Source organism: Pristis pectinata, chromosome 34 (genome assembly GCF_009764475.1).
Source record: "Pristis pectinata isolate sPriPec2 chromosome 34, sPriPec2.1.pri, whole genome shotgun sequence".
Taxonomy (NCBI): Eukaryota; Metazoa; Chordata; class Chondrichthyes; order Rhinopristiformes; family Pristidae; genus Pristis; species Pristis pectinata.
Window position 1 is genome coordinate 5,533,651 of NC_067438.1, and position 27,038 is coordinate 5,560,688.

General features: G+C 43.4%; 1 protein-coding gene across 6 annotated transcripts in view; it reads left to right on the plus strand.

The window, feature by feature from the left end:
• The window catches only part of LOC127586138 (protein PRRC2A-like), a 105,714-nt gene that overhangs the window by 65,882 nt on the left and 12,794 nt on the right, over nt 1–27,038 (plus strand). For 4 of the 6 annotated variants that reach the window (XM_052043998.1, XM_052044002.1, XM_052044003.1 and 1 more), the window contains 12 exons: nt 1,809–1,957; nt 3,393–3,561; nt 7,394–7,479; nt 8,540–8,776; nt 12,766–12,999; nt 14,837–14,923; nt 17,687–17,788; nt 20,803–20,974; nt 23,572–23,687; nt 24,539–24,675; nt 25,710–25,959; nt 26,380–26,490. In XM_052043998.1, coding sequence (XP_051899958.1) covers nt 1,809–1,957; nt 3,393–3,561; nt 7,394–7,479; nt 8,540–8,776; nt 12,766–12,999; nt 14,837–14,923; nt 17,687–17,788; nt 20,803–20,974; nt 23,572–23,687; nt 24,539–24,675; nt 25,710–25,959; nt 26,380–26,490 — 1,850 coding nt within the window. The remainder of the gene's footprint in view (nt 1–1,808; nt 1,958–3,392; nt 3,562–7,393; nt 7,480–8,539; nt 8,777–12,765; nt 13,000–14,836; nt 14,924–17,686; nt 17,789–20,802; nt 20,975–23,571; nt 23,688–24,538; nt 24,676–25,709; nt 25,960–26,379; nt 26,491–27,038) is intronic. The other 2 variants (XM_052044000.1, XM_052044001.1) reach the window with 2 other exon arrangements.

The following is a 27,038-nucleotide window of genomic DNA, read 5'->3' on the forward strand; positions in this document are numbered from 1 at the left end:
CTTCAAACCAGCTGCAACTTCACGGGCAGAGCAGCTGGCAGGCATGGAATTGTACTTGGAAACAGTTGGCATGTTTAAGAGGGAAGATTTAATTGAAGGGGATAAGCAGTTTGGATCTTCTGTACTACATGGCTGTTAGACGCAGTCCCTCTGACTGCTTGAACAAGATGAAAATTGTTCACAGTAGCTCTGTGATCTGCTTTGTGTTCAGTTGTCAAAGCTTGCTCTTGTGACTAAGCTCAACTGACCTTGAGGTGCGCTTGCTGCTGTTGCCTCTGACGATTAAAGCTTAATAGATATTCAAAGTAGATCAGGCTCCTGCTCTTCCTGTATTGATTGATCCTAATGAAAGTGCTGTGCTCCAGTTATGAGCCTGATAATTGAAAATGTTGAATGTCATTCCTCTGGTTAAATGCTGTGATCTCCATGTCAAATTGGATTTCATTGACTTTCGTTCAGCTTTTTAGATCTTAAATATTCGTAATTTTATGGCATTTAAGTATCCCAAATGCTTGGAGCATTTATGTGCTTTGAAGTTGGGGGAACCTGCAGAAGGTATTCTGTGGCACCATTGGTCACAAGTAGCAAGAATTATGGGTGAATTACCTGTTACCCTTCTGGTTTTTTTAATCTCTACCTAGCAGGAGGGCCTTTCATCTTAATTTCTTGTTCAAAGGACAGCAGACTTCAAAAATGCACAAGGCAGCTTGTATTATAGTCTTAAAGCTCAGCTGGATTGACACATCCACGATTGACAAATCGTACAGTGACAAAGGCTGTTCAGCCCATCGAGTCCACACCAGTTCTTTTGAAGAGCAATCCAGTTACACTAAAACTCTAATCTGCTGTCCAACTATTTGGAAATCCTGATGGTTTAGCATCTGGCTCACTAGACGCTACCTTTTCAACTCGCCAGGTCCCTGGTTCCCACACTCCCTTTAAAATGACCTCATTTCCCACATTCTTTAAACTGCCCGTGGCTCTGTTTCCTGTGTTCTCTTTAAACTTTGGTTCCCTGGAAAAAATTTATTATAATACAATGTGACAACTTGAAAATAAAAGTGGGATATTAATAGGGAATAACATCCAATAGTACAGAAAACCAAACTGTCTGGCACTGAAGTCCCAGACATGCCAGATTATCTGTAGTTTCATTGCCTTGACTGCTTCGCCACAGCCATCTCATGGTGGGGTGTCTTCTTTAAGTTTAACTTCATTAATGCCTAAAGAGGTATTACAAGCTGTTTTGACCTAGTGTTAGAGAAACAACTTGCATTTATTTGGTCCCTTTTTTAGTGTGGGCACAAGTGGCTTCTGTTTACACATGAAGTCCCATGTACCTGGAGAGCTTGATCTACTGCTCATTGAATAATGCTTGGGCACTTTCAAATCTCCTTACAGCTCTCTCCAGAAATATTAGTCTACGGCTTTGATTTGGTCTTCAAAGAGAGCTTCGCCCACGTTATTTAATAAGTCCGTGGCTAATTGATGGATCATGGATGGGTTTTAAATCATCGTGCTATTATTGATCTGCCTCGTGGTAAATGTTTTGTATGAGGAGGTTGGAGAATAATTGCATCCCTGTAAGATAGTAATTGTGGGAAGAGCAAAAGTGTTAGTTTAACATTATTACCTGCCATCAGAAACATGATTGACAAAGAGACTTGAAGAATTAAATTTTTCTGTCTCTACAGAGAGAGACTGTTGTGGTTGCATGACTTGAATATCTCTAACATCTTCTGTTTTCGTTTCAAATTTCTGACATCTGTAGTCCTTCTCTCTTCACTTTTATTTGTTCCATGTCGTAGGTGTGGTGATCATTGATGATCACCCAGCAGTTTCTGCAGACGATGGGACCATGTCTCCCTTAAATGACGGTTTCACCCGAGTCATTTCAAAGCGGCAAAAGAGAATTCTGGATGATGAACGACGCAAAAAAGAAGAGCATCTTCTCCAGGTAATGGAAATGGGCTGAGCTCTTGGCAGAAGTCCTGCCCAACTACATCAGTAAATAAGTCCAGAGAGCTAATGTTGTCAGAGACCATGTGAAGTATCTGACAGCCTTGCTGGTGGAGGCAGTATAAAAGGGATCAGCTAAGAAACCAGCTCAATGCTGATGAAAAGGATAGCTGCAGGCAAGACTGATGATGGTTACAATGCTCTCTGCTGTGAAGTAGCCTTGATAGTTATTACTTGTCTACCTGGTTAAAGCTCTGTAAGACTGACTTTCATTGAAACCATGTTTCAAAACAAATTGAGGCTTTTGAGAAAGAGCGCCCTGAATTTCAGCAACAGAAGAATCCTTTTTTAATTTTAAGGAAAATGTAGCAGCTATCTTTGTATTTGGAACTGTGTTGCTCTTGGGTCAGTGACCCAGTCATGGCACATGTAGGTGTTCCTTAACATTAGATCTGGTTAATGTGTTAAAAGGCAGGCAGCAGATCTGTTGGGTTTTATAAAGTCAGGGAGACAGCACAGAAACAGGCCCTTCAGCCCACCAAGTCCATGCTGACCATCAAGGACCCACTTACACTCTATCCAGAGCTCCATTGCATGCACAGCCACTGGGAAAGTGCCTAAGACCACTGTGTTGCCAGTAGTTGCAGGGACGAGAATACAGACAGAATCTAGTTTAAACAAATTCATCTTCTAGCACCTGCAGTCCCCTTCTCCACCCCCCATCCTTCCTCATCTTAGCCCTGTGCTTGTTTAAATTGCTTTTGAACACATCTTGGACTGAATATTTTGTTTCTTAGCTGTGGTGAAACAGCTAGTTCAATTTTTTTTGTCTCTAACATGTACAGTACTGGCAGATTACACTAGATTTTGCCAGTGGTTAAAGTTTGCACCAGAGCATGGCATTCAAACAAAAACAAACTGCTGGAGAAACTCAGCGGGTCAGGCCGTATATGTGGATGAAATGAACAGTCAGTGTTTCAGGTCGAGGAAGGGTTTCGACCTGAAACATTGACTGTCCATTTCCATCCACAGATGCTGCCTGACCCACTGAGTTCCTCCAGCAGTTTGTTTGTTTTACTCCAGATTCCAGCATTTATGCCTCTGTGGCATTCTGTACCAGTTTGTTGCTAACTGAAAACTTGCTGTAGTTATGGTACATATGCCTGAACGCTGATTTGAAAATGGCAGATGTCAAGAGAGAAGTGTGAGAAGATATTGCTTAAGAGCTGAAAGTTTGAAGAGAACATTTTGTGCTCCAGCCTTCCATTACATACCAGCAGGTTGGAAGGTCCTGATTGCTAACTGAGACTGAAGGTGGGGCAGGAAGTGTTGTGCAGCAGGGGCAATAAAGCAGAAGCCTGCAAAATTCTTGGAGTGATACATTGAGGGGTATGTGGTTCTCTCTAACACAAAATGTGCTCTTTACTCACTAGAAGGCTGTTAAAATCTGTGGGATGGATACTCTGCAAGCTTCCTTACCTGGTTTCTCCAAAAAGCAGTCAAAGAAGGTTACTCTCTCAACCACCAAGTCCGAAGAGAGCAACAAGGGTCAAAGTAATGCAACTGATCTGGGAACTCGAATTTGGAATACCACACATTCCGGTACGTCATTCTGCAGTACAAATAGGAAGGTAACATGAGGTTGTGGACATGTTTATTTTGCATAGAACGTTACAGCACAGTACAGGCCCTTTGGCCCATGATGTTATGCTGACATTTTATCCTGCTCTAGTATCTATCTAACCCTTCCCTCCCACATAGCCCTCCATTTCTCTATCATTCGTGTGGCTATCTAAGAGTCTCTTAAGTGTCCCTAATGTATCTTCCCCCACAACCTCTGCCAGCAGTGCGTTTTACGCACCAACCACTGTGTGTAAAAAAACACTTTTTCTGACATCCCTCTTGTACCTTCCTCCAATCACAAAATTATGCCCCCTTGTGTTAACCATTTTCACCCTGGGAAAAAGTCTCCTGACTGTCCACTTGATCTATCCTTCTTATCATCTTGTACACCTCTATCAAGTCACCTCTCATCCTCCTCCTCTCCAAAGAGAAAAGTTCTAGCTTGCTCAACCTGTCCTCATAAGACGTGCTCTCCAATCCAGACAGCATCCTGGTAAGTCTCATCTGCATCCTCTAAAGCTTCCACATCTTTCCCATGATGAGGCGACTAGAACTGAACACAATACTCCAAGTATGGTCTAACCAGAGTTCTGTTGAGCTGCATTATTACCTCATGGCTCTTGAACTCAATACCCTGACTAATGAAGGCCAACACACCATACACCTTCTTAACAACCCTATCGACCTGCTCAGCAACCTTGAGGGATCCATGGACGTGGACTCCAAGATCCCTGTTCCTCCACACTGCTAAGAGTCCTACCATTAACCTTGTATTCTGCCTTCTGATTCGATCTCCTGAAGTGTATCACTTCACACTTATCCGGGTTGAACGCCATCTGCCACTTTTCTGCCCAGCTCTGCATTCTATCAATATTCTGTTGTAATCTGCAGCAACCTTCTACACTATCCACAACACCACCAACCTTTGTACCATCAGCAAACTTACTAACCCACCCTTCCACACCCTCATCCAAGTCATTTATAAAAATCAGAGAGCAGGGTCCCAGAACAGATTCCTGAGGAACACCACTCGTCACCAACCTCCAGGCAGAATACGCTCCATCTACCACCACCCTCTGTCTTCTATGGGCGAGCAAATTCTAAATCCAGGCAGCCAAGTTTCCCTGGATCCCATGCCTCCTGACCTTCTCAACAAGCCTTCCATCAGAAACCTTATCAAACGCCTTACTAAAATTCATGTACACCACATCCACTGTTCTGCCTTCAATGTGCTTTGTCACATCCTCAAAGAATTCAATCAGGCTCATGAGGCATGACCTGCCCCTCACAAAGCTATGCTGATTGTCCCTAATCAGCCTATGCTTCCCCAAATGCCCATAAATCCTGTCTCCAAGAATAGTAATTTGCCCACCACTGAAGTAAGACTCATTGGTCTGTAATTCCCAGGGTTATCCCTACTCCCTTTCTTAAACAAAGGAACAACATTTGCCACCCTCCAATCATCTGGCACTACTGCTGTGGCCAGTGAGGACTCAAAGATCATCGCCAAAGGCGCAGCAATCTCTTCCCTCGCTTCCCGTAATAACCTTGGATATATCCCATCCGGCCCCGGTGACTTATCTATCCTAATGTTTTTCAAAAGTTCCAGCACATCCTCTTTCCTCACGTCATCATGCCCTAGCGTATCAGCCTGTCATACACCATCCTCACAAATGTCAAGGTCTCTGTCACTAGTGAATACTGAAGCAAAGTATTCATCAAGGACTTCCCATACCTCTCCAGACTCCAGGCACATTTCCTCTTTTATCCCTGATCGGTCCTACCCTCACTCTAGTCATCCTTCTGTTTTTCACATGCGTGTGGAACGCCTTGGGGTTTTCCTTAATCCTACTCATCAAGGCCTTCTCGTGTCCCCTTCTAGCTCTGTCCATTCTTAAGCTCCCTCCTAGCTACCTTGTAACTCTCCAGAGGTCTGCCTGATCTTTGCTTTCTAAACCTTCAGTAAGCTTCTTTCTTCCACTTGACAAGATATTCCATGTCTCTTGTCAACCATGGTTCCTTCACTCTACCATCGTTACCCTGCCTTAATGGGACAAACCTATCCAGAACCCCATGCAAGTACTCCCTAAACAACCTCCACATTTCCACTGTGCACTAGAAAGAAAGAAACTTGCCTTTGCCTCTTCTCGCTGAAACCTCTTGAGCCAAAGCCTCAGTCCCCCACTCTAATACTGGTCCACTCACACAATGGTCGCTCTCAAAATGACTGCTCCGCTTATACCTACCTCCCTTTTATTTGCTGCTGTTAATCAGCCAGTCAACTGGTAACAATTTGCAAATGTGCCTCGTTTGGACTCTTGCAAGGTGAAACTCACAAGCACACGCACAGAGACTCACCTCTTTTCAAAGGTCCTACTCCAAATCTCGCTCCAACTCTGCAAGATGAAACTGAAGGTTAAATCAGTAACTCTCAAAAAAAAAACTACTGCAAATGCTTAGAACTCTCCAAGGTGATATGTGGTTAGGGCAAGTTAATTGCCAGTGTGTAACACATCATGCAACAAGTCACGGGAGCACCTTTGCTTGCCAAGCATATCTTAAATTACGGTTGAAAGGCCTTGCAGAAAGATACTTCAGGTGCATCACCAGTAGGCTGTAAATAAAGATTACTGGCCTGAAAGCATAACTCTGTTTCTCTCTTCACAGATGCTTTCTGACAGCCTAAGTATGTCCAGAATTTTCTGTTTTATTTCAGATTTCCAGCATTGTTTTGTTTTATGCACTTAACTAAATTATGGCTAAATATTTTCTAAGATGGTTGAAGATGCATTTTTTTTTAAACTCGCAAGGCATGAGTTTCACGTTGATTCTAAGTGAACAGTGGTCAAATTTGGGTCTGACCATGCTTTTTCCAACCCTTGTTGCCTCCACTCCCACGTTAAAAATGCCCACTAGGTTGCTAAGAGCCATTTGCATTAATATATTAACAGACCGGCCTTTCTCTGAGTCTTTGAGAAAGATGTAATGTTGTTTTAAGATTTTTTTGAGAAAGGTTTAATGTTTGGCATTGAACAAATCTCGTATGAGGTGTTGGGGTTTGGTTGGTATTTCTTGATGTTTTAGGGTAAGTCTCCAGAGCTCCCAAGCTGCTCACAGCACCATAACCAAGCTGTTTGGATATTGCTCCAAGCCTTTACAATCCAAATTCGTGCTGCCAGCAATTTAAGTGTACAGTAAAAACTAGATTGACTGCATCAGTGGTTAGCACCTTTGCTTCTCATTCAGTCTGTCCCTGTGCGTCTTGGCTGATAATTGGCCAATCAGCAAATTTAAAAGTGATTAAACCAATAGTTTTCATTGCTATTTATGGGATCTGGCTATTTTACTGTTGATTGCCATGATACAACACTCCAGTGCTTCAAAATAGATTTTGTTGACAGTAAATTATTTTAATCCTGTGCTCCTGAGAAATTCAGTTTGAGGTTTTGTTTCGTTGTAGCAAGGCGTACACTTTGTTGATGATGCTAGAAGATGGCAGGTTTTGGGTGTTTAACTGCAGGTATAGCTGACTCCTAACTCGCAAATGCAGTGTACAAGAGGGAAGCAACATAGTTCCTCTGTTAAAACACCTGTGTGACCTGACGATAAAACCTCCTGCGTGCAGTGAGCTTTGTTATTTATGTCCTTGAAAGTTTGGAAAAAAAGACCATCTAACTTCCCAACAGCCACTATTCTAGTTTGTAAATAATTGGAATTCTGCTATGTTTCTGATGTCTTCTGTTTTTTCTGTGTCTGTACCAAGTCATTGTCTTTATAATGTCTTAAAAAAAATTTCCACCCAATCTTGCAGTTGCCTCCCTGACTCCCCCAGCAAACTCTGGTCTGGAAACTTGGATCAAACCTCTCAATGTCTATGCAGAGGCAGTCAGTGCTGAGGTAAGAAATGTTCCCTGACTTCTTGCGATCACTGGGGTAAACAGTGCTGGATTGCTTTATTCTGAATGAAGTGATGTGTAACCTTGCGCCTGTTCTTCTGCAATCTGTATGATTAGTGCAGGTGACGTAGACTGCCAAATATCAGTGATGGGTATCCCCTTCAGATTAGCTGTGTGGGTAGTAGTGGGCGGCAATTAATTGAGCACTGTAGCATGTGGGTCTGTATGGCTTTTCCGCAAGCATAGCCATACTAAGGAGTTGGCTATACTTTTGTCCTCATCTACTTTGTTTAGGTGGATGTTAAAAGGTTTAATATGTTGTTCCCACCAAACACATACACTTGCACACATTCAGTGCTTCACGCTGCTGTCGCACAAAGAAGTTTCATTGCTTCATCGGGCAAGCATCGAGTATAACATGTAAACCAGAAGGAATCTACCATCACCCCCACCCCTTTTGTGTTTTCCCATTTTCTGACACCATTGGTGAACTAAATGAGCTCAGCTGAGATGGCAGTTAGATCCATCCGCTGGTCTGCGAGAGGATATGAGCCAGGGTTCCTGCTTCTGGCTGCTGTTTAGTGACCCATGCTGACCATGGCAGGGGCTTCAATTTTGCATGGGTTCACCTGTGTGGTTTGTTTTCTGCACCTACTGCCCCCATCCCCCTACAACCCCCCCCCCCCCCCCCCCCCCCCCAAACCAGGTCAAATAGCCTGCTGGCACTCACTGTCTAGGTTGAAAGTATCGAGAATGGTTACTTGAGCGAGGTATTGGAGAGCAGGTGACACCTACAAAATGATAACCACACAAGGAGCCAACGTCTTCAGGTGGGGGGAGAAGTGACGTAGGTTTTTGTTATTTGCTCCAAGAAATGTTGCTCCAGACCTTCAAGGGTTAATTAGATTTGCAGGTGGACTTGAAACTTCTGACAGCTGAAGCCACTGGCCATGATTTACAGTTGCTTAGGAAAAGCTGATGAGTTAATGCCATGCACTTGAAAAGGACAGTGTAGTTTGCCTATTTTGATTAAACTGCTGCGTGTGTATCTCTGTTTCAAGGCCAGCCAGACTGACAGTGGGGTGGATTTGAGCAGCGACTGTCAGGTCTCATCAACCAGTTCCTCGCAGCGTAGTTCTCCAGACGGCAGCCTGAAAACAGACACCGGGGAGCGTGTTGGGCTCATTAACCGGATCAGCACAAAAGTGGTTGATATGCGATCACCAGAAAACCAGCTCCCAGAACCCAAAGAGCAGAGACAGAGACCTGCTAGGACAGAAGCACTGAAAGAAAATAAGGTATAGCACTTGCACTCATGACTTAGTTTGACTAACCACCTTGTCTTCCCACAGCATCTCTCCTGAGGGAATTTATTCTACTGGTTACCAGATACTTCTCTGACCCCACTCTTCCCTGTCCTTGGGAGACATTCTTGCTATGTGACCCTAAACAGTGAGCTTCAGCAGGCTATTTGCATAGGAAAGGGAATCTTAATCAAATGTTATGTTTTTAATTTCTGGGAACCTGGGGGAGCGATTTGGCACCAGCATTCCAGTTGATCATTTGAGAAACCCGGCCCAAACCGCAGTCAAATGAAAGACCTTCTGGTTTGCATATTGTGGGACAATGTGAAGGGAGAGGAGGTCTGAGGATGAGCCAGAAAGCTAAAGGATGTCGGGAACTACTAATGAGGCATTTTTGAACAAATAAGGCATTGGGATGTTGTTGGAACAGCATGATCCCAAATCATTTAATAGAATACTGCACCATATAGATAAGAATAGTAGACCACCAACCTGCAGAAATGTACAAGCTTTCAAATTGCATCTTGCTATAATTGTTCCTGGTCAACGTGCTGCACACTTGCAGTTAATCTGTGTATTGCCGGGGTACATTAGCTGTCATACATTCAGTATTTCTTCTCGTGTTTCAGACCCTTTTGTGTACTGCCCTGTGCTTATAACTCTACAGTCCTCTCTCCATTCTCTGTTCTTCTGTCTCTGACCTATCAGGCAGCTCCATTTCCTACCCCAGCATTGGCAGCTGTGCTTTCAAATGCAGAATCCTCACACTCTGAGACTCCTTCCCTAAAGCCCTCTTCTCCATTTCCATCTCCTCCATGTGTTAAAGCTCTACCTCTTTGACCACACCTATTTGATGACATACTTTTCCCCTATTGAGTGATGTTTTTACTCTTAATAATTTTATAAATTGGTATTCAAATGGAAATGAGATGGGAACTGGTATTGCCATGAATTGGTAAATGTCAAATTGGGTAATAAAAGGCAATTTTTGTCATATGATGCTGGAGCTAGGATTCTGGTTACTTGAGAATCAGTTTTCAAAAGTTGTGTGTTAGTAGTAAAAGTAAATAGGTGGTGGAGTGGAAGCAAAGGTGGATGGCGAAGAGTAACAGCAATTCTAACAAAACCGTTCTTGAGGAATGATCAGTGAGGGAATTCGATGTTTTATTTACTTTGGATACTTATCCTTAATGATTGCAGTTTAGTTGCAAGTTTGTTATGCTGCTTTGGAAGTTTTGAACGTGTTTGAGGAGTGGAGTGGTGAAAGAATCAATTCAAACTTTAACCTGTACCATCTCATAATGAGAAGAATTTTACTTTTCTCCATGTAGGAATAAATAAAAAAAGTTATTTTGTTTAACTTGTCCTGTTTGCCCAGTTAAGAGAGGGAATCACCTGAACCGTGTGATCATTTTATGCATTTGGAGTGTAGATGTCACAAGCAATGTTACCCATTCTGTACCCCTCAAGCCAGTGTGCTTGCTGTGCCATTTTGCCAAGCATTTAGAATCAGCCATTTAAGCCAGTCTGCAAGAATGGCAGATTTCCTTCCCTGGATATTGCAAGTAAACCAGATGGGCTTTTACAGCAATCCAATACTTTCATGGTCACTGTTACCGATGCTCTTTTTTTTATATATGCCAGTTATTCAATTTAACTGACTTTTAGTTTCCAGATTACCAAGGTAGGCTTTGAGCAGATGTCTCTCAGATCTTTATAATTACTACTGTACAGCCTAAGGTCCTTGAGCATTTTTACCAACGTGTTGATTTCAAATTCAACTTTGTGCGTAAGTGCTTAGTGATAATGACGTCCCAAAGACGTTCACGTTGGTAGGTTATTTGGCCGTGATGAGTGGTAGAATCAGGGGAGGGGGTGCACTTATGGGGAGAATGGGTCACAAGGAAAATTAGTGGGGGAATGGAATGGCTCTGTAAACTGGCATAGAGTCAATGGGCTGAAATGGCCTCTTCCTGTGTCATTAGGAAATGGAAATTGATGGTGCTCAGATCCCTGAGTGCAATTGGACTGCACATTGAACTCCACTGATGACGGGGATTGACTTGAGCTAGCCACCTGCCATGCTTAAAAGTACAGCTATCTGTCTGTCAAAATGTAACTGTCTGCCCAAACTAGCAGCAAAAATCTGAGTCATGTTCATTAGTTCGGCTAATGAACTCCCAGAGTTAGTAAATGCATTTCTGTATTGTTCATGGAAAAGGAGATGAATCCAGTTCAACAGCTTGTTTTCCCTTCCTCCTGTGAGGATGCTTAGTCATACCTTTTGACACTTCTCTATAGCCACCAGACCACTCTCTGGCCTTTGAACATCAAGAAAAAAATTTGCAGTTTCCTGGAAATAGAAGATCCAGGAAACATTCAGCAGGTCAGGCAATGTCTGTGGAGAGAGAAGTGGGATTTTTGACCTGAAATGTTAAATGTTTTCCATTCCACAGATGCTGTCTGACCTATTGAGTGCTTCCACCATTTTCTGTTTTCATTCATCTCTTGTGAAGCAGTCATTTCTGATCCAAGTGTATTCCGGGACAGACCATGTCTGTCATCAGTTAAAATCCTAGCTTGAGTTGTACATTTGGGTTTGTGCACAGCATGTGGATTTCTTTTCCTACTCAGGCTGAAATTGGCATGTTTAGTACACTAGACCACAACTGAAGTACTGAGTCCAATTCTGGTCCCTGCTAATGAGAGAGTGCAATTGATTTATTAGAATTGTTCTGGGAACAAGCGATTTCAGGCATGTTGTTGGACTAGAGAATTTGGGGTGGTTCTCCTTGAAGCACAGAAGTTGAGAGTAGATTTGGTCAGGGACTGCAAGATCATGGCAGGTTCCATTCCTGTTGTCACAAATGCAAAGGGATCTCAAAAATAATGGGGTGAGGTCTTATGCAGAATATGGTGATGATCTGGAGTTGCCTGCTTGTAAGGGTTGTGGAAGCTGAGTCAACTGGGTCCTTCAAAACAGAATTGCCTATCTTCGATCTTTGAGGGAAAGAAGGGGAGTGTGACTATGTCCACTTCAGCTCTTTGTAGAATTCTGAATTTTGCTGAATGGTCTCCTGTGATGTGAAGTCTTCACCAGTATGCAAAATCGTATCCTATTCAGTAAGTGGCCTCTCTAATCCATATAAATGGATATTATACAATTTGTATGACTTATTGCATTCCCTTTCTTAATTGTTGATGCTTAATGCAATATGGGAAAGGGCAGTAATCTCCTTCCATTGGTAGTGACACTGGCACTCACTAGCTTGTTGTTTGCTCAGAGGATTTTTCTCCTGAATAGAATTCATGTGATTCCGAAGGAGTGATGTTAGGTCTGTGCTGGTGATTGAGAATGCAGCCTGGCACTGTGTATTGTACAGATTTTGATTGCAGAAACTGCCTGGGTTCATCCCAAAGATGCTGGCTTCTGCACCATGTTGCTCTCAGACTGACCAGGCCAGCAAGTTAAACTGTAGTCAGATCAGCTACTTTTCGGTAAGTTAGTTTATTATTGTCACATGTACCAAGGTACAGTAAAAAAAACACTTAGTTTTGCATGCCATCCGTACAGACCATTTCATCACATCAGTACATTGAGGTAGTCAAGGGAAAAGTAATAATATAATGCAAAATAAAATGTTACAGAGTACAGTGCAGGTAGACAATAAGGTGCAAGACCATGACTGGGTAGATTGTGAGGTCAAGAGTCCATCTTATCATACAAGAGGTCCGTTCAATAGTCTTAAAACAGCGGGGCTATTGATGTGGTCTGCTCATGGACTGTTGAAACTGAAATATCCAACTGCCTCAATTTAGAAAGATATAACAGCACGTGGTTGGAATTTTTAACTTTTTCATTATTAAACAGATTAACTGACTTTAATGGAATATACTGTTCTTGTTTTGAATAGAACAATGATTAGATTAATACCGTCTGTCTCCCTTGTAAGCCATCCACTGAAAGTCTGCATTTCGTCAAGTTTCAGGAGTCTACCAGCGAATTGGGTAAAGAGCATAAACCTGGGCCGATAGGAAATGAGCGTTCACTGAAAAATAAGAAAGCAAGAGAAGGACAGCACAAAGCAAGTCCCGATAGGGGTGCAAAGGCTGTTGGCTTTTCCGTAAGCAGCAGGCCAAAATCAAAGCCTGACCCCGACTTGCTCCTGGAGACGGAAGTCGCCATGCCACCTATCCAGTTTGGAGTGAGTGCAAAAGTGAGTCATTTTGACATTTAAATGCCTATTGGCTTTACCTGGTTCAGCTTAAAGTCACTGGTGAGTGGAATGGCCTCAGCAACAGTAACAACTGTATCCTCCTTCAATGTTTCGGGTGTAAAGTAAAGGGGCAAATTCAAGCAGGGAAAAGGAGAATGGGGAAAATGGTTGTGGTTATTGATTGGGTTAAACTTGCCACCTTTAAACATGGTGAGGGATCCAGGTCAGGACTTCCACTGGAAGGAGACACCGCAACAAAGTGCCCATTCGCAGTGAAGTATGAGAGTACAAGAAACTCGAGGTGGTGTTGACAGATGTCTGCAGGTGTGTTGATGATCAGATTAGACTCTGCGTGGTTAGGAAATTGTTTCTACGCTAAAAGAGTAGTTAGTATAGGGGAATTCACTCTTCAAGTGTGCATTTGGATAGACCCTAATGGCAGGTGTATAAAATTAAATGCATTTTTTTAAGAATTCCTTTGCTTTACTTTTGTATTTTAACACCCATTGTCCTTCCATTGTGCATCCTATAGACAAATAACGTGCTTCATTTCCATTTTTTTGGAAATTAGATTTGTTTTTGCTCTTTTGTTTTGCACTACAGGTAAATAAGGTACTTATTTCTCTTGGCAGAGAGGTCAGTGACTAGAAGTATTGATTAAAGCTGATCTAAGAGCTAGAAGGGAGTTGAAGTAAAAATATTTCACTAAACTGGTGGTGGGTGGTCTGTTACTCACTGTGTGAAATGGCGGTGGAGCCAGAACAGTCAGCACATTTAAATTTGCCTTGAAGGAGCACCTGCCATCAGGGCCACACACCCAACAGCTGGCAAGTGGGATCATACCCAAGTCTATTTCTGACTGATGTGGACACACCGGTCTGGGTGGCCTCCTGTGCTGTAAAGTTACATGAAGGAACATGCAAGTGTTGTGTTGCGTCTCTGATACTATGTACCTGTGATGCTGCTGCAAGTGAGTTTTGCATTGCACCTGTGCACACATGTACTTGTGCATATAACAATAAACTCGACTTTGACTTTGAAGTGATTTGGGAGGATCCTCAAGTTTGAAGTGGGTCCATGCAAGCCATTCAGCCTTTCAATGCAGTTCCATCGTTCAATTAGATTGTGTCTGTGTTTTACTTCCATCTACCCGCCATTTGCTGAAAGAAACCTTTTAACTTTGTTCTCCGGATTGGGGAATGCCAGAAACATGCAGACTGAGATTGCTCCTTACTTCCACATTCACCCCCTCCGCTTTGATCACCCTTGTCTGTTCGTCAATGCCCTATACCAGGAGTTAAGGGCGTAAAGCAAAACACTGGATTCTGGACGCACTGGCAACACCTTTTGAAGGGAGAAATTACTAATGCTTTGAGTGGGTGACCTTTGATTATAAGTAATGGAAGCTTCTGATGAAAGGTCATTGACTTGAAATGTTAATCTGCATTATCTCAGTCACTAGAAAAGATGTTGGCATTCTTGCCATTTGGGGAAATTTAATAGATTGGTCATCAGGAAAATAATGAGAGTCGCATGTTATGCTGAAGTCTGAGGCATAGTTCATTTATGCAGAGGCTGCAGATTGTGTGCAGTACAGAGGTCTCCAGTTCCACAGCAGTGAACCTCCATATGTTTTAAAAAAAACAGCTTGCTCTCACTGGCTGGATAACAGATGTTCCCTAATGTTGTCACTGTTAATAGCCCGTGAAGAGAAATTGCCTTTTGTTAGCTTAACCTGAAAAAGAGGCAGTAGTTATTTTTAACAATTACCAAACAAACCATCTTGAATGTCATGTGCCGGATGACTTTATATTTCTTCTGTGTCCTTCCCTTTCAGGATTCTGATTTCAGTCTGGCCGTGAGTACTATGCCCAAATCCACAAGTTCATCGCCCAGTACTCTGCAGAATGCTGCCAGCAACGATGTATGTACAATATCATTTTGTAAATCCTTTTTCAGTACCTCATCAGTTTAATGCTTTAAAATATGTAACCACTTCACAAGCTAGTTTTTGTTTTTGGACTAACTTCCATCCCCTTTCTCTTGCAGTCTGTCACGAATTGCCTTATTCAAAATGGTCCTGAGATTCATAATGCACATAACAATTTTAGCAATATAGAATAGAAACTGGTACAGTGCTGTTATTCAAAGTGAACAATTGTTAAAAAAATACCTCAACTTTCCACTCACCACCCTGCCCTCCCTATATTGTGGACCTCTAAATTCCCTTACTCCATGCGAGACTGCCCTGGCAATCAAAGCAGTTTGGTAACTGGTGTTGGTTTGTAAAAGTTAAGGTGATCTCAGTTAGCCCCTGTATCCCTGGATTCACCAGTAAGGAAAAGGAAGAAAACTGATACTGCTTCTGTCTGAAAGTACACTGGGGTGAGGACAAAATTACCTACCATTGCAGGTCTGGTAGCCTTCTGGTACTACCAGCTCGTAGAACATTTCCGCTTCTGCAAAGCATTTTGAATCAGAATTCTTCACAATAACACACTCTGCTGGAGGAACTCCAAGTCGAGCAGCATCTGTTGAGTGGAGGGAGGGAAGGAATTGTCAACGTTTCTGATTGAAACCCTGCATCAGCACTGTTCCTTCCCCCACCCATCACACCCCACAAATGCCATTCAACCTGCTGAGTTCTTCCAGCAGATTCTGTTGCTCCAAATCCCAGTATCTACAGTCTCTTGTGTCTTCTTCAGAATGGTTGGGTGGTGCACGGAATGTTGGATGGCTACCAGATGACTCTAAAACATGTCACCAGCAGCACAAGTCCTTGCGGAACAGATTCCGTGGGCTTTGGGGAATAAGTCCCGATAAAGTGCAGAGCCCTAACCTCACCTGATTTGCCACTTGCAAACAGGCACTTTGCAGAAGGAATGGCATTTGATCACTGCCTCCATCCCTTTTCTATTTCAGCGCCTAATGATACTGAGGCCAAATGCAGTAACCCAATTATCATTGCTAACCTAGATCTGCAGATCTTAGGTTTCCTCTGTGTACTGTATTTACTAACTGGAAAGTCTTAACTGTATTTTTATACATAAATTTACACTTCTCCATTTTTGGTGAATCGATTGTTGTGCCACTGGTCACCATGGCAGAACCATAGGGAAAGATCCAACATCCACAGTAGTGTGTTACCAAGAGTAGGAGTGAAGTTGCAGGAGGTTGTGATCCTTGGCTAGTGCTAAGATTTGATGCTGGTAATCTACAGGTTATAAGACGAAGGAAATCTGAAGTGGGCTTGGGTAGCGGTGAGATATGTCCAGCTAATCTGAGCAACATGTGGGAACATTGAGTACTGTGCATTTTGGGAAAACGGACGATATCATAAAGTGCTTTTACAACATACATGTTTAATTAAAATTCAGGGAGGCTGTTGGCAATAAAGCTATTTAATTGTACTGCGAAATCTGGCTTCTGTTTTCCTGGTGGCAGGTTAATAGATCCACAAAGCAATCTCTCCAGAAATGGAGAGCTGGATTTAACACAAACCAAAGGTAGCTGCCACACAATTCCCAGTCTCCTGGAATCCAAGTAAAATAATTCCCATTGGGAAAAGCAGCTGTAAACTCTGTAGAAGAGCATGTTAGTCCCATTCATTATTTTACCACTTAACTTTGCGTGTTATTTCTCAATTCGACTGTCAGCAAAGTTGACTTGCAGCATCAAGCAAAGCACAGCTTTCGAGATGTCAAACCTTTTGCGCCCGGGTTAAAGGCCAGCAGGGTAAAACCCTGGCATAAAACGGGTCTGTGGGGTTCCAAGCTAATCAACTTTCCAGGATTCCAGATTGGTTGCATCAACCTTGGTTGTTGCATATAATTGTTTGATTTGTGTGCACACTGCAAGCCCATTTCCTCACACCCCCCCCCCCCCCCCCCCTCCGGGCAGGAGTCTTGTGAAGCCAGCCCTTGACTGCAGTGGCTTAATCTGGCAGCGTATTGTTTTTAACAAAATGGATAGTGTTGCATCTTGTTGGGTGTCAGAGCTGCTGCTTCATAATTCTGCGGGTTTTGGGCAGTTGATGGCAGGTTGAAAGTAAATGTATCTATAAGTATAGAGTCATTCCTCTTTCTGATTTGAGCCCTGTTTCCCATCCCCTTTATCCTGTCAACATTGTCACGGGGGACATGAAGGAAATCAGTTTTATTGGTGTGGCTGCCAGCACCTAAAAATGAAGCCCCTGCTTTTTAATTTAAAAAAAATGCACTTAATATGTTTTGCATGCAAAACAATCATTGCATCAACATTCCTCATTCAGTAACAATTCTGTATTTGTTTAAAAAGTCACTGTTAAAGTATGTATTGCTGTCAATTGAAAAGGATGGGGAAAGGAATGGATAACTGTTTTGGTTTGCAATTAATTCTTTTATGTAAACCACTTCGTGTTTTGTTTTTCATACTGAAGGAAATGAAACATTAATATCTGCAATGGGATAACGTTGTTTCCTATTCTAGCTGCTCTGCTATTTGGTAATTTTTCCCTTTCTGCTGCCCTCCTCTCACCCAACGGTCCATCGTAAACTGCTCTGAATGCAGAGTATTCTATATCACCTGAAGTAGCGATTCATTGCATGTCATTTGAGGTTGTGAGTGTAGATAGGAATGGAATATCTGCCAGCTTGCTGTTTTAATAGGCACAGGCTGTTGAACTTTTTTTGTGTGTTATCCTTTCCAGGTGCCTTTACCTCCCCCACTACCAGTCACTACTATTGAGGCCCCACCACAGAACAGTGAGATGGCTCCTGCATCTCATCCCGGCAATGAATTGACTCTTAAGGTAGGACTTCTGATCTGTTTATAAAAGGCGGTCTGTTCCCTAGACTATATCAGTAGCCTGCATCTCTATCAAGTAAAGAGGGACTTGGATTAATACCCATCTGTCATTCTGCAGAAACCTAAGGAGCACCATTGTGGAGCTTGTTGATGTCTGAAAGCTGTGCTGGCCTCTGCAGTTCAGATAGAAATTGCATCCCCACTGCAGTATTGATCTGTACCTCTAGAAAGGACTGCCCACATGCTCCCCTTTTGGACACACATTTCCCTCATAGTGTAAAGAGAAAGGTGCTTGTTATTTGATCTGTGATTCAGGGGATCCTTTCCATCATACAAACCCTTTAGAGAGCACACCCAGTCCCTCCCCCCAATGTGATACTCACGCCCACCCGCAAGCACGTAAAAGGTTACAGGCTTGTGCCAGCATTGAAGTAGTGGTTGAGCTTAAATACTATATCTGTATGGGTTTATCAGAGCACCTCACTGGCAGGATGCCCTCAACTGCTTCATCTGTAGAACCAATACTTGAAGGGCCCTGTGCTGGCTTCTGAAGGTTAATGGGAAGGACCTTGGAGCCCTAAAGCCATTACTCTGTCATGGAATATTGTTTCCTGCTTAAATGCTGTGATTCTATCTGGCTTTGGTGTTTAATTGCCAAGTCTGCACTCAAGCAGGTGGCTTGGTTCCAAGTTTCGTTCATTTGCAGAATGTGGGTATTGCCAGTGCTGTTGGCATCACACATGTGAAGGTGGTGGTGAGTCATCTCTTCGAACCGCTGCAGCCAATATGGTGAAGATGTTTCTTCAGTATTGTTAGGTTAAAAAGTTCCAGGGTTTCGACACAATCGCAGAGGGAACAGCAATATACTTCTGAATCAGGAGGGAAACCTGCAGGGAATGGAGTTCCGATGCACAGACTCATCCTCCTTGGTGGCAGACGTCATGTGTTAGGGAGATGCTGTTGGGTCCTGGTAAAGTTCTGCAAAATTGAGGGACATAGAAACGTCAAGGGGGGGAGGGGGGGGGAAGAGGGGTGGTGTGGTGGGGGTGTGGAGAAAGAGTTTCTCAGCATCTTCTCTAAAGGAGAAGTAGGTTTAGGATAAGTGGCTTAAAGATGGATCTGAGGAATTTTTCAGATGGCGTTGAAATCTGGAACACACTTGCCTAAGTGGGTAGTAAAGGCAGGTACTCCTACAATGTTTAAATAGTATCCAGATGAACATCTCAATTGCCAAGGCCTGGAAGACCACTGTCCAAGCACAAGCCATCCCTGGGTTACAAGCACCTAACTTATGGACACTTGTACACATGAGCTCCCATAATATTATTGGACTCAAAAGTTCATATGTTTGTTCCTACGAATGGCAGTTCTAGTTTACTCTCTCCACTTCTAGTAATTGTTCTTATCAGTCTTGTGTGCTTTTAATGCCATTCATTACAATACTTTGGATGTATGGTTACCATATAAAGTGATTTTTGTCTATTTTCTGACATGGGGAAGATAGACTTAAGGATGTCAATAAAAACTAAATCCATTCATTACCCAGGGATGGTCCATATTGGTAAATGAGAATAGTATAGATGGATATCTGGCATGGATATGGTGGGCCGAAGGGCTTGTTCTTGTGCTGTATGACTCTTTCAGGGTTCCCAGATTTTACTTGAATTAAATCTTGTTCTGTCTTCTCCTTGCCACTTGTACGTTCCCAATCACCTCTCATACCTTTTATCAATTGTATGAATTTTAGAGCTGGCTTGATTCTGAGGGACACTGCATAGGGCGCATGATCATGAGTCTAGACAATTGATATACCTGGATTTGACCCATTGCTTGGTGGGCACGAAATCCTACAAGATCACAGGCAGTGTGGTATAAAATCTTGTGGACCTTGGCACTTTTTCCTGCTTGCAGCAGAGAACATACCATTGAATTTTGAATGGGTCGTCCACTCAGAAATGTAAAGCTTTATCTTCATCTGTCATTGCTGGATATTAAGCATTAAAGTAAGAGCAAGAATTTTTCAGTAACATTTTCCAGCTACTATTGCACCAGGTTTTCTCATTGACTACACCATAGACACTTGGCTTCAGTATGTAGAAATCATGTGTGATGCAAGGTTTAACTCTGCCAGTTGCCTTGCTATTTCAGACATTGCAGTGCTACCTCACCAACCATTTAATCAAAGACCTAGTGAACAGAGGCGTGCAGGTAATGAGGGAAAATTCTGAAGTTCTAGTTCTTGCGCATCTGTCAGGTAGATGCAGTTAATTCCCTGCTACAAACAGGGCTGGTCCAGGTGTTATGAAATACTTAAGAACTATACAGCAGTGGTGGCCTTCCAGCCCTTTACATCAGAGTTCTGCTTTGCCCTTTAAATTTTAATTGCTTTTTTTTTAATATAGTTAAAAATTTGTCCAATTCCACTTTTTTTTTGTTTTCCATTTTTGTTCAAAGTGGTAGGGGTCTGTCCCAACTTGGAAGTATGTGGCAGTTCCTTCATTGCTGGGTTTAAATCTGTAGCAGTATGGGAGCACCTTCATCAGAAGTTCTGCAGCAGTTCGAGGTGGTGGCTCACCACTGCTTCGAGGGCAAATAGGAATGGGGCAACAATTGCTGGCTTTGCCAACATTATCCGCATAAAAGAAATCAATCCTGATCTCCAATATTTTATGCTACCACATCTTGTGATGGAAAATATAACCAGGTTGTCGGATTTCCTTACTAGATACAACAGGAAAGAAAGAGAGTCAACCATGTTAACTTTTTTTGGTTAATTGCTTTGTCACTTGAAACTACCCTTTCCATTTGAACCTTGTTCTTTTAATGCACTGACCATGTTAGGAAGGTGGGACCTATGGTTGCACCCTGTGTATTACTTTTCACAGGGTGCGTAGAAATTTTCCAGTTGCTACCCTTTAAGGAAGCCTGACTGGTAACGCTGGGCCTGTTTTGTGTTGATTGCTGTTCCAAAATGATTAGCACTGGAGTCTATTTTGCTTACCATTCTCTGGCCCTCAGATGGAATCTGCTCGCAAAGCGTGGGAGAAGTCGCCGAGTGTCACAGAGAAGGAGGCTGCTGCAAGTGTGACCAACACGGATGTGCCCGAGATTACTGGAGGCTACCATTCTTTCGTCACCTCCATTCCAGCGATACCAGTGGCCTCTGTGGCCCCATCTGCCACGCTGTCAGGTTGGGTAATTCAGTACTTCATTGTAACACTATCCTCTCTCACTACCCTGCCACCTTGTATATCATCTCTGCTTCCTGTCCACTTTCCCTCCTACTTCCTGTTCACCATTTCACCTGCCTATGCTTGTTCTCCTGTTTTGTATTACATCCCACTTTACTTGAATTAAATCTCGCCTTGTCTTCTCCTTGTCGCTTGTACATTCCCAATCACCTCTCGTATCTTTCATTTTGTGTACCTGTCCTTTTGCTGGTCCCTTGCTCCCTCCCACCACCTGTTCTGTTTTCAATTATCTGCAATGTTGCCTTCTGTCCTTGGGAAAGGATTGAAAGCCCAAAATATCAACCTGGCATCTTGGCAAATGGTGCTTGACCTGCTGAGCATCTAACTTTGCAGCATGTATGATATTGTGGTTTCAATTTATACAGGCAGTGCATTAATCACTTATTACTTTCCAACCCCACCCAGAGGCTGCTGAGATAACAGCTGTGCTGACAGTCCTACATTACCTCATCCAGCTCCATGCAGGTTATTAGATAGAAAGAAGACTTAAATTTCAACTGTGCCTTTCAGTCTCTGTGCTTTACTCCCAACCTAAGAACAGTAGTGGCAGTTGTAATATTGGAAACAAGGCCGTGTCCCTCGTGACAATGACTGGAAAATTCATTATTGACGTTGGAAGTATAAATACCTGCTGGAACTCTCAAAACTTGCCCAGCCGCTCTTCATAATGGCATGTGATCTAATTGGACTGTGCCTCAGTTTTTCCTCACGTGAAAGCCTCTGATAGTGCCGTATGCCCTCGCTGGAGTATAAGCCCAGATTGGACATTGAAGACATTGGCGGGGCCTGAACCTATAATCTTCTGACTGTCCTACTGAGCCATGGCTGGTGAGCAACTGTACAGGGTACTGGTGAGGCCGCAGCTGGAGTACTGCGTGCAGTTCTGGTCTCCTTATTTGAGGAAGGATGTACTGGCTTTGGAGGCGGTGCAGAGGAAGTTCACCAGGTTGATTCCGGAGATGAGGGGGTTAGCCTGAGGAGAGAGAGAGTCCCTGGGACTATGCTCACTGGAATTCAGAAGAATGAGAGGGGATCTTCTAGAAACAAAATTATGAAAGGGATAGATGTGACAGAGGTAGGAAGGTTGTTTCCACTGGTAGGTGAGACTAGAACTAGAGGACATAGCTTCAAGATTCAGGGGAACAGATTTATGATAGAGATGAAGAGAAACTGCTTTTCCCAGAGAGTTGTGTATCTGTGGAATTCTCTGCTCAGGGAAGCAGTAGAGGCTACCTCATTAAATATATTTAAGACACAGTTAAATTTTTGCGTAGCAGGGGAATTATGGGTTATGGGGAAAAGGCAGGTGGATCTCAGTGCACGGCCGGATCAGCCACGATCTCATTGAATGGCGGAGTAGGCTTGACGGGCCAGATGGCCTACTCCTCGTATTTCTTGTGTTCATTAGTGTGGTTTACAGTTCCAGCCCAGCCTGGATCCTTGCATTTTTTTTGTCATCCTTTGCCTTGGATTATTAGACAGCACCCCACTCCTAATCTACTTCCTCCCACTGCTGTCATCTCAGGACTTGTCTGGGATAGGTCAGCTGCTCACTGAGTATATCCAGTATTTTAAATTTTAAATTTTTAAATTCTATTTACAGCGTGGTAACAGGCCCTTCTGGCCCAACGAGTCCGTGCCGCCCATTTTAGACCCAAATTAACCTACCCGTATGTCTTTGGAATGTGGGAGGAAACCGGAGCACCCGGAGGAAACCCACGCAGACACGGGGAGAACGTACAAACTCCTTACAGACAGCGGCAGGAATGGAACCCCGATCACTGGCGCTGTAATAGCATCGCGCTAACCGCTACACCCAAGTGTGACTGTCACTGCACTCTTAATTTGGGATGTTGTTAAGTAATCGATGCATTGCAAGAGCAAAGCAGTACAGATCCTCCCCAAGTTACAACACTGTTCCATTCCCGAGAATTGTTCCTAACCTGAACAGTTCACATGTCAGAAATGCAGCCACCCAACAATGTATTTAAATGAAAACATAGCCTAACCAAGGGCAATGTATAGTTAAACTAGGGCATTTAACTCATCCATTCAGATTTCTCTGCAAGATGCAAAGATATTGCCCCAAAATGAGTTCCCACACAACCGAAGATGCCTGCAGCCCTGCAAAAGCCAGCAAATGCTTCCACTGCTCTCCCAAACACTTGCTCGTGTGTATACAGGCTGTACGTAAGTCAGTTGTTTGCAACTAGGGGAGGACCTTTAATTTTAATGCTTTTGGAGGGAGCATTTGTTAATATAGTGCAGTAGCACCACCTGCTGGTGGGAACTGTTCCCACAGAGGGAAATTGCACTTCTGGCTCTGCACTGCACATAGCTGTAATTGCTATATTCCCTACCATACCCTTTAATCATAACGTAGTTCCTCTGAAAAACTGAGTTGAGCCCTTAGGCTGTTGTATCTTGTTCCCAGCCTTCTAATCTGTGCAGTTTGTGTGTTCCTGCTGGTCTGGCAAAAGCAGACTAGCTTCATGATTTGAGAACAGAAATCAACATTTTCGTTCCTGCCCCACAGCCCCAGGTGGCCAGATTCCACCCTGCTATGTGGAAAGTCATTACTACGGAAGTCAGCCTCGAGGAATGCCTCCCTCCATTTCTCAGCATCAGGGGTTCCAGCCTGGACTCTCACGGGTAAGAGCTTCGTAATCCCTTATTGCATTGCCACTAATGTGGTCTTGCTGCTCCTGATATTCAGGGGCTTGACATTTCGAACTGGTTCATCGTGCAATAGGTATTGTCTTTCAATCACTTGTGCTTTCTATGATAGAGAGGAACAGAACTGCATGCATTTGTGCAGTGCTTTTTGTGACACTGCAACCAAAGCTGTTTACAGCCAATGAATTGACTTTTGAAGTGTAAGAATGTAAAACAAAAAAAAACAATAAGAGTGCTCCCTGAGGCTGCTCCACCATTCAGTAAGATTGTGGCTACTCTGATATTTGTCCTTAACTCCACTTTCTGTCCAATGTCTCCTAAAACCCACCCTCCCCCATTTCCCTGCAGTCCAAAGATCTGCCATTCAGGTCCTCACTGGAGGTCATTGGGAAGAGGTTACCCCACTGGCTTCTTCCCTCCCATCCATGGGGTCTCGAGGCCAGTTGCTGTGTCTCTGCCATTCCATGTTAATCCCATACAATCAGTGATCAAACCTGAAGCCTCTGCAGTCGGGATTGGCTTAATCTATATGGAGAAGCAGTTTCAAAATTTATTATCCAAGACCTTTTCTTTGAAACAAAGCATGAAGAATTTGTCAAAGGACTGCCAGCTTGTGACAGTCCTTGCTACTGTTCAAATGTAATTCTTTAATGTAGTTTCATCATCTGTGAGCCATTGCATCAAGGATAAACAGGTTATTCAGTTCAAGGTTATAGACACTGCTTCAAGTATTGTCTTTAAGTGTTTCCATTACAAGAAAAAAGATTTTCAAACAACTGAATCAAAAAAAAGGCTGGATTGTTACAAGCTGTTGTCTTGTATCGCAGGCAATGCCAACACAGCAGATCACACTTCCTCTTCACACTCCTCTCCAAGGCCAGGCCCAGGTTTCTGCTCTTGCATCCGACAAGGAAACACCGGTCTCCCAAACACAGGATATGTTCACTTCTCTCCAGTCTTTCAGGTAAGGCTTAGTCATTTCAGTGTGTGCCTTGGAATAAGAACAGCAGGACTGTCTTTCTTTAAGTAGCCCTTCTGGAAGAAATGGAACAAAGTGTGAAGGCAGTCTGACGTGTCAGCTTATGACAGTCCCCACTACCGTTCAGGTGTAATTGTTTAATATAGTTTTATCCTCTGTGAGCCATTGCATCAAGGATAAACATCATAGAAAGTTCAAGGTGATAGACACTGCTTGAAATATTTTGCATCAGATGTCATTTTGGCTGAACGAATAGATTTTTTTAAAATTGAAAGTAGAAGTGTGGGTTTCTCTTTGTACAAACTGCAAAATTTAAATAATGCATTTCAGGGGAAATTGGGTGCATGTGAGAGAAAGGAATAGACAGATACATATGTCAGAAGCTTGTGATGGAGCGTAGGATGAACCTGTTTAACTATGCTGTAAGTTGTAGGAAAACATGCTTAACCACCACCACAAACTACACCACCCACAGAAATATTTTTTTTATCCCAGGTCCGTGGAGCTTTTTATCTTCTTGTTTCCGTTCCCACTTCCCAGCTTTCCAAACCTGTCCAGTAAATGAGCTGAATGGGCTTTGCCTTTGTGGTCTCACACTCTCTGCTTCAGCCTGGCACAGTCCACTCATTGACATGGATTGGGGGGTGGCAGGGGGAGGGGTGAGCTGCCTGGCAAAGGTCATTTTCTTGAAATGGAAAGCAAACAAACTGCAGGAGTGGTGGGAGGCTGCTGAGATTTGTGGGTTGGAAGGAGTAATGGAGCTTTTTTTATGAAATTCAGGTATAAATACTACATATTTAGATATTTATTAGTCACGTACATCGAAATATAGTGAAATGCGTATTTTTGCATTACTGAGAATGTGTTTGGGGGCAGCCTGCAAGTGTCGTCACTCTTCCAGCACCAACATAGCATGCCCACAGCTCCTAACATGTACTTCTTTGGAATCTTATTTACAGTAGGGTTCTATTCTCATTTGTTTGCCATTGAATGTCTGAACACGAGTCTGTCTTACTCAGCAGGTCCCAACAGTTGTACCTCCAGCCTGGACTGTCCCCACCCTCGGCAGCCATGGTTCAAGGCTCCACACTAATATCTGGGGGTCCAGTGAAGGGTCAGTATGTCGGCTTCTCAGCAATGCAGGCTGGGGAGGTAACAAAGACTCCAGCAGGGTTGCCCTACCAGCAGGCAGCTTGCACTCCTCCGATGTCTCTCATCTACAACACACAACTGGGCAACTCCCAGCTCATTGACTCTCAGTTAATACAGGTAAGGAGCCAATACCATCCAGGCATGAGGTATGCTCATTGTTAGAATCTCAACCATGTGGAGTCAGCTAAGGGATTCATTCCCTTTATGGATCCATCCCGCCATCTTGTCCTGTTTCTTGATCCCATCTCTTTAGAGCCACATCCATTTGAAACCATTTCTCCGGTTCCCTCCTGTAGTTCTTTCTTCCCACCATATTTCCCCCATGGTGTAGAATGAGGCTGTTCTGCCCATTGAGCTTATACCAGCTCACCTGAGTCATCCCATTCCCCTGCTAGTTCTTCCTGTAAACTATTGCACCCCCCCCCCCCCTTACCTTAAATGCATGCCTTCCAGTATTAGACATTTCGACCCTGGGGGGGAGAGATGCTGGCTGGATAATTAACATACAACGCTGACATGGCTAAACTTTCTGCGCAGATGCGGCAAGGTTTGGCCCAGCCATCCGACTTCTACTCCTCTCCACTGCAGCAGCCCAGTCAGAGCAACTACTTCACAGCACCGCCGATGTCCAGTGGCCCCCTCCACCAGGTAATCCTCAGCAGTGACTTTTACTGACGTAGAGGTGCTTGAGTGTTGCTTGAAAAATCACTCTTAAACCTGGTTGTGTTTGTATAATTTCCACCCCTCACATCCAAGGCCATTGCAGGTCCATATGATTTAAGGTCTGGAGGGAGGTGGTATGAAAGGTAGAATTTCTCTCCTGTCACGAGCCTTAAAAGCACATGAAGTGCAATGGCTGCTGTACGCCGTTACCAGGTCCACATCACTTCAACAGTGAGTGGGACTTAGCTGAAAGTGGGGGTTAACTGTTGGTGTGTTTGGGGAGGAGACCTGGTGACCAGGAAAGCTTGTCCCTTGAGGCAACACTCACTCAATCTGATCAGAAGCAGAGCTTGGTTAAAATTTCATTCAAAGAACGTTGCAGTGCCAGTGTGAGTGTCAGCCCAGACCTTGGCTAAGATCCTGCACTAGGCTTTTGAGAATGTGATGTGACTTTAACCTTGATACTAGAGGTTGAATATTTGATTTGATGTCTTTATTAGTCACATGCACATCAAAACACAGTGAAATACATC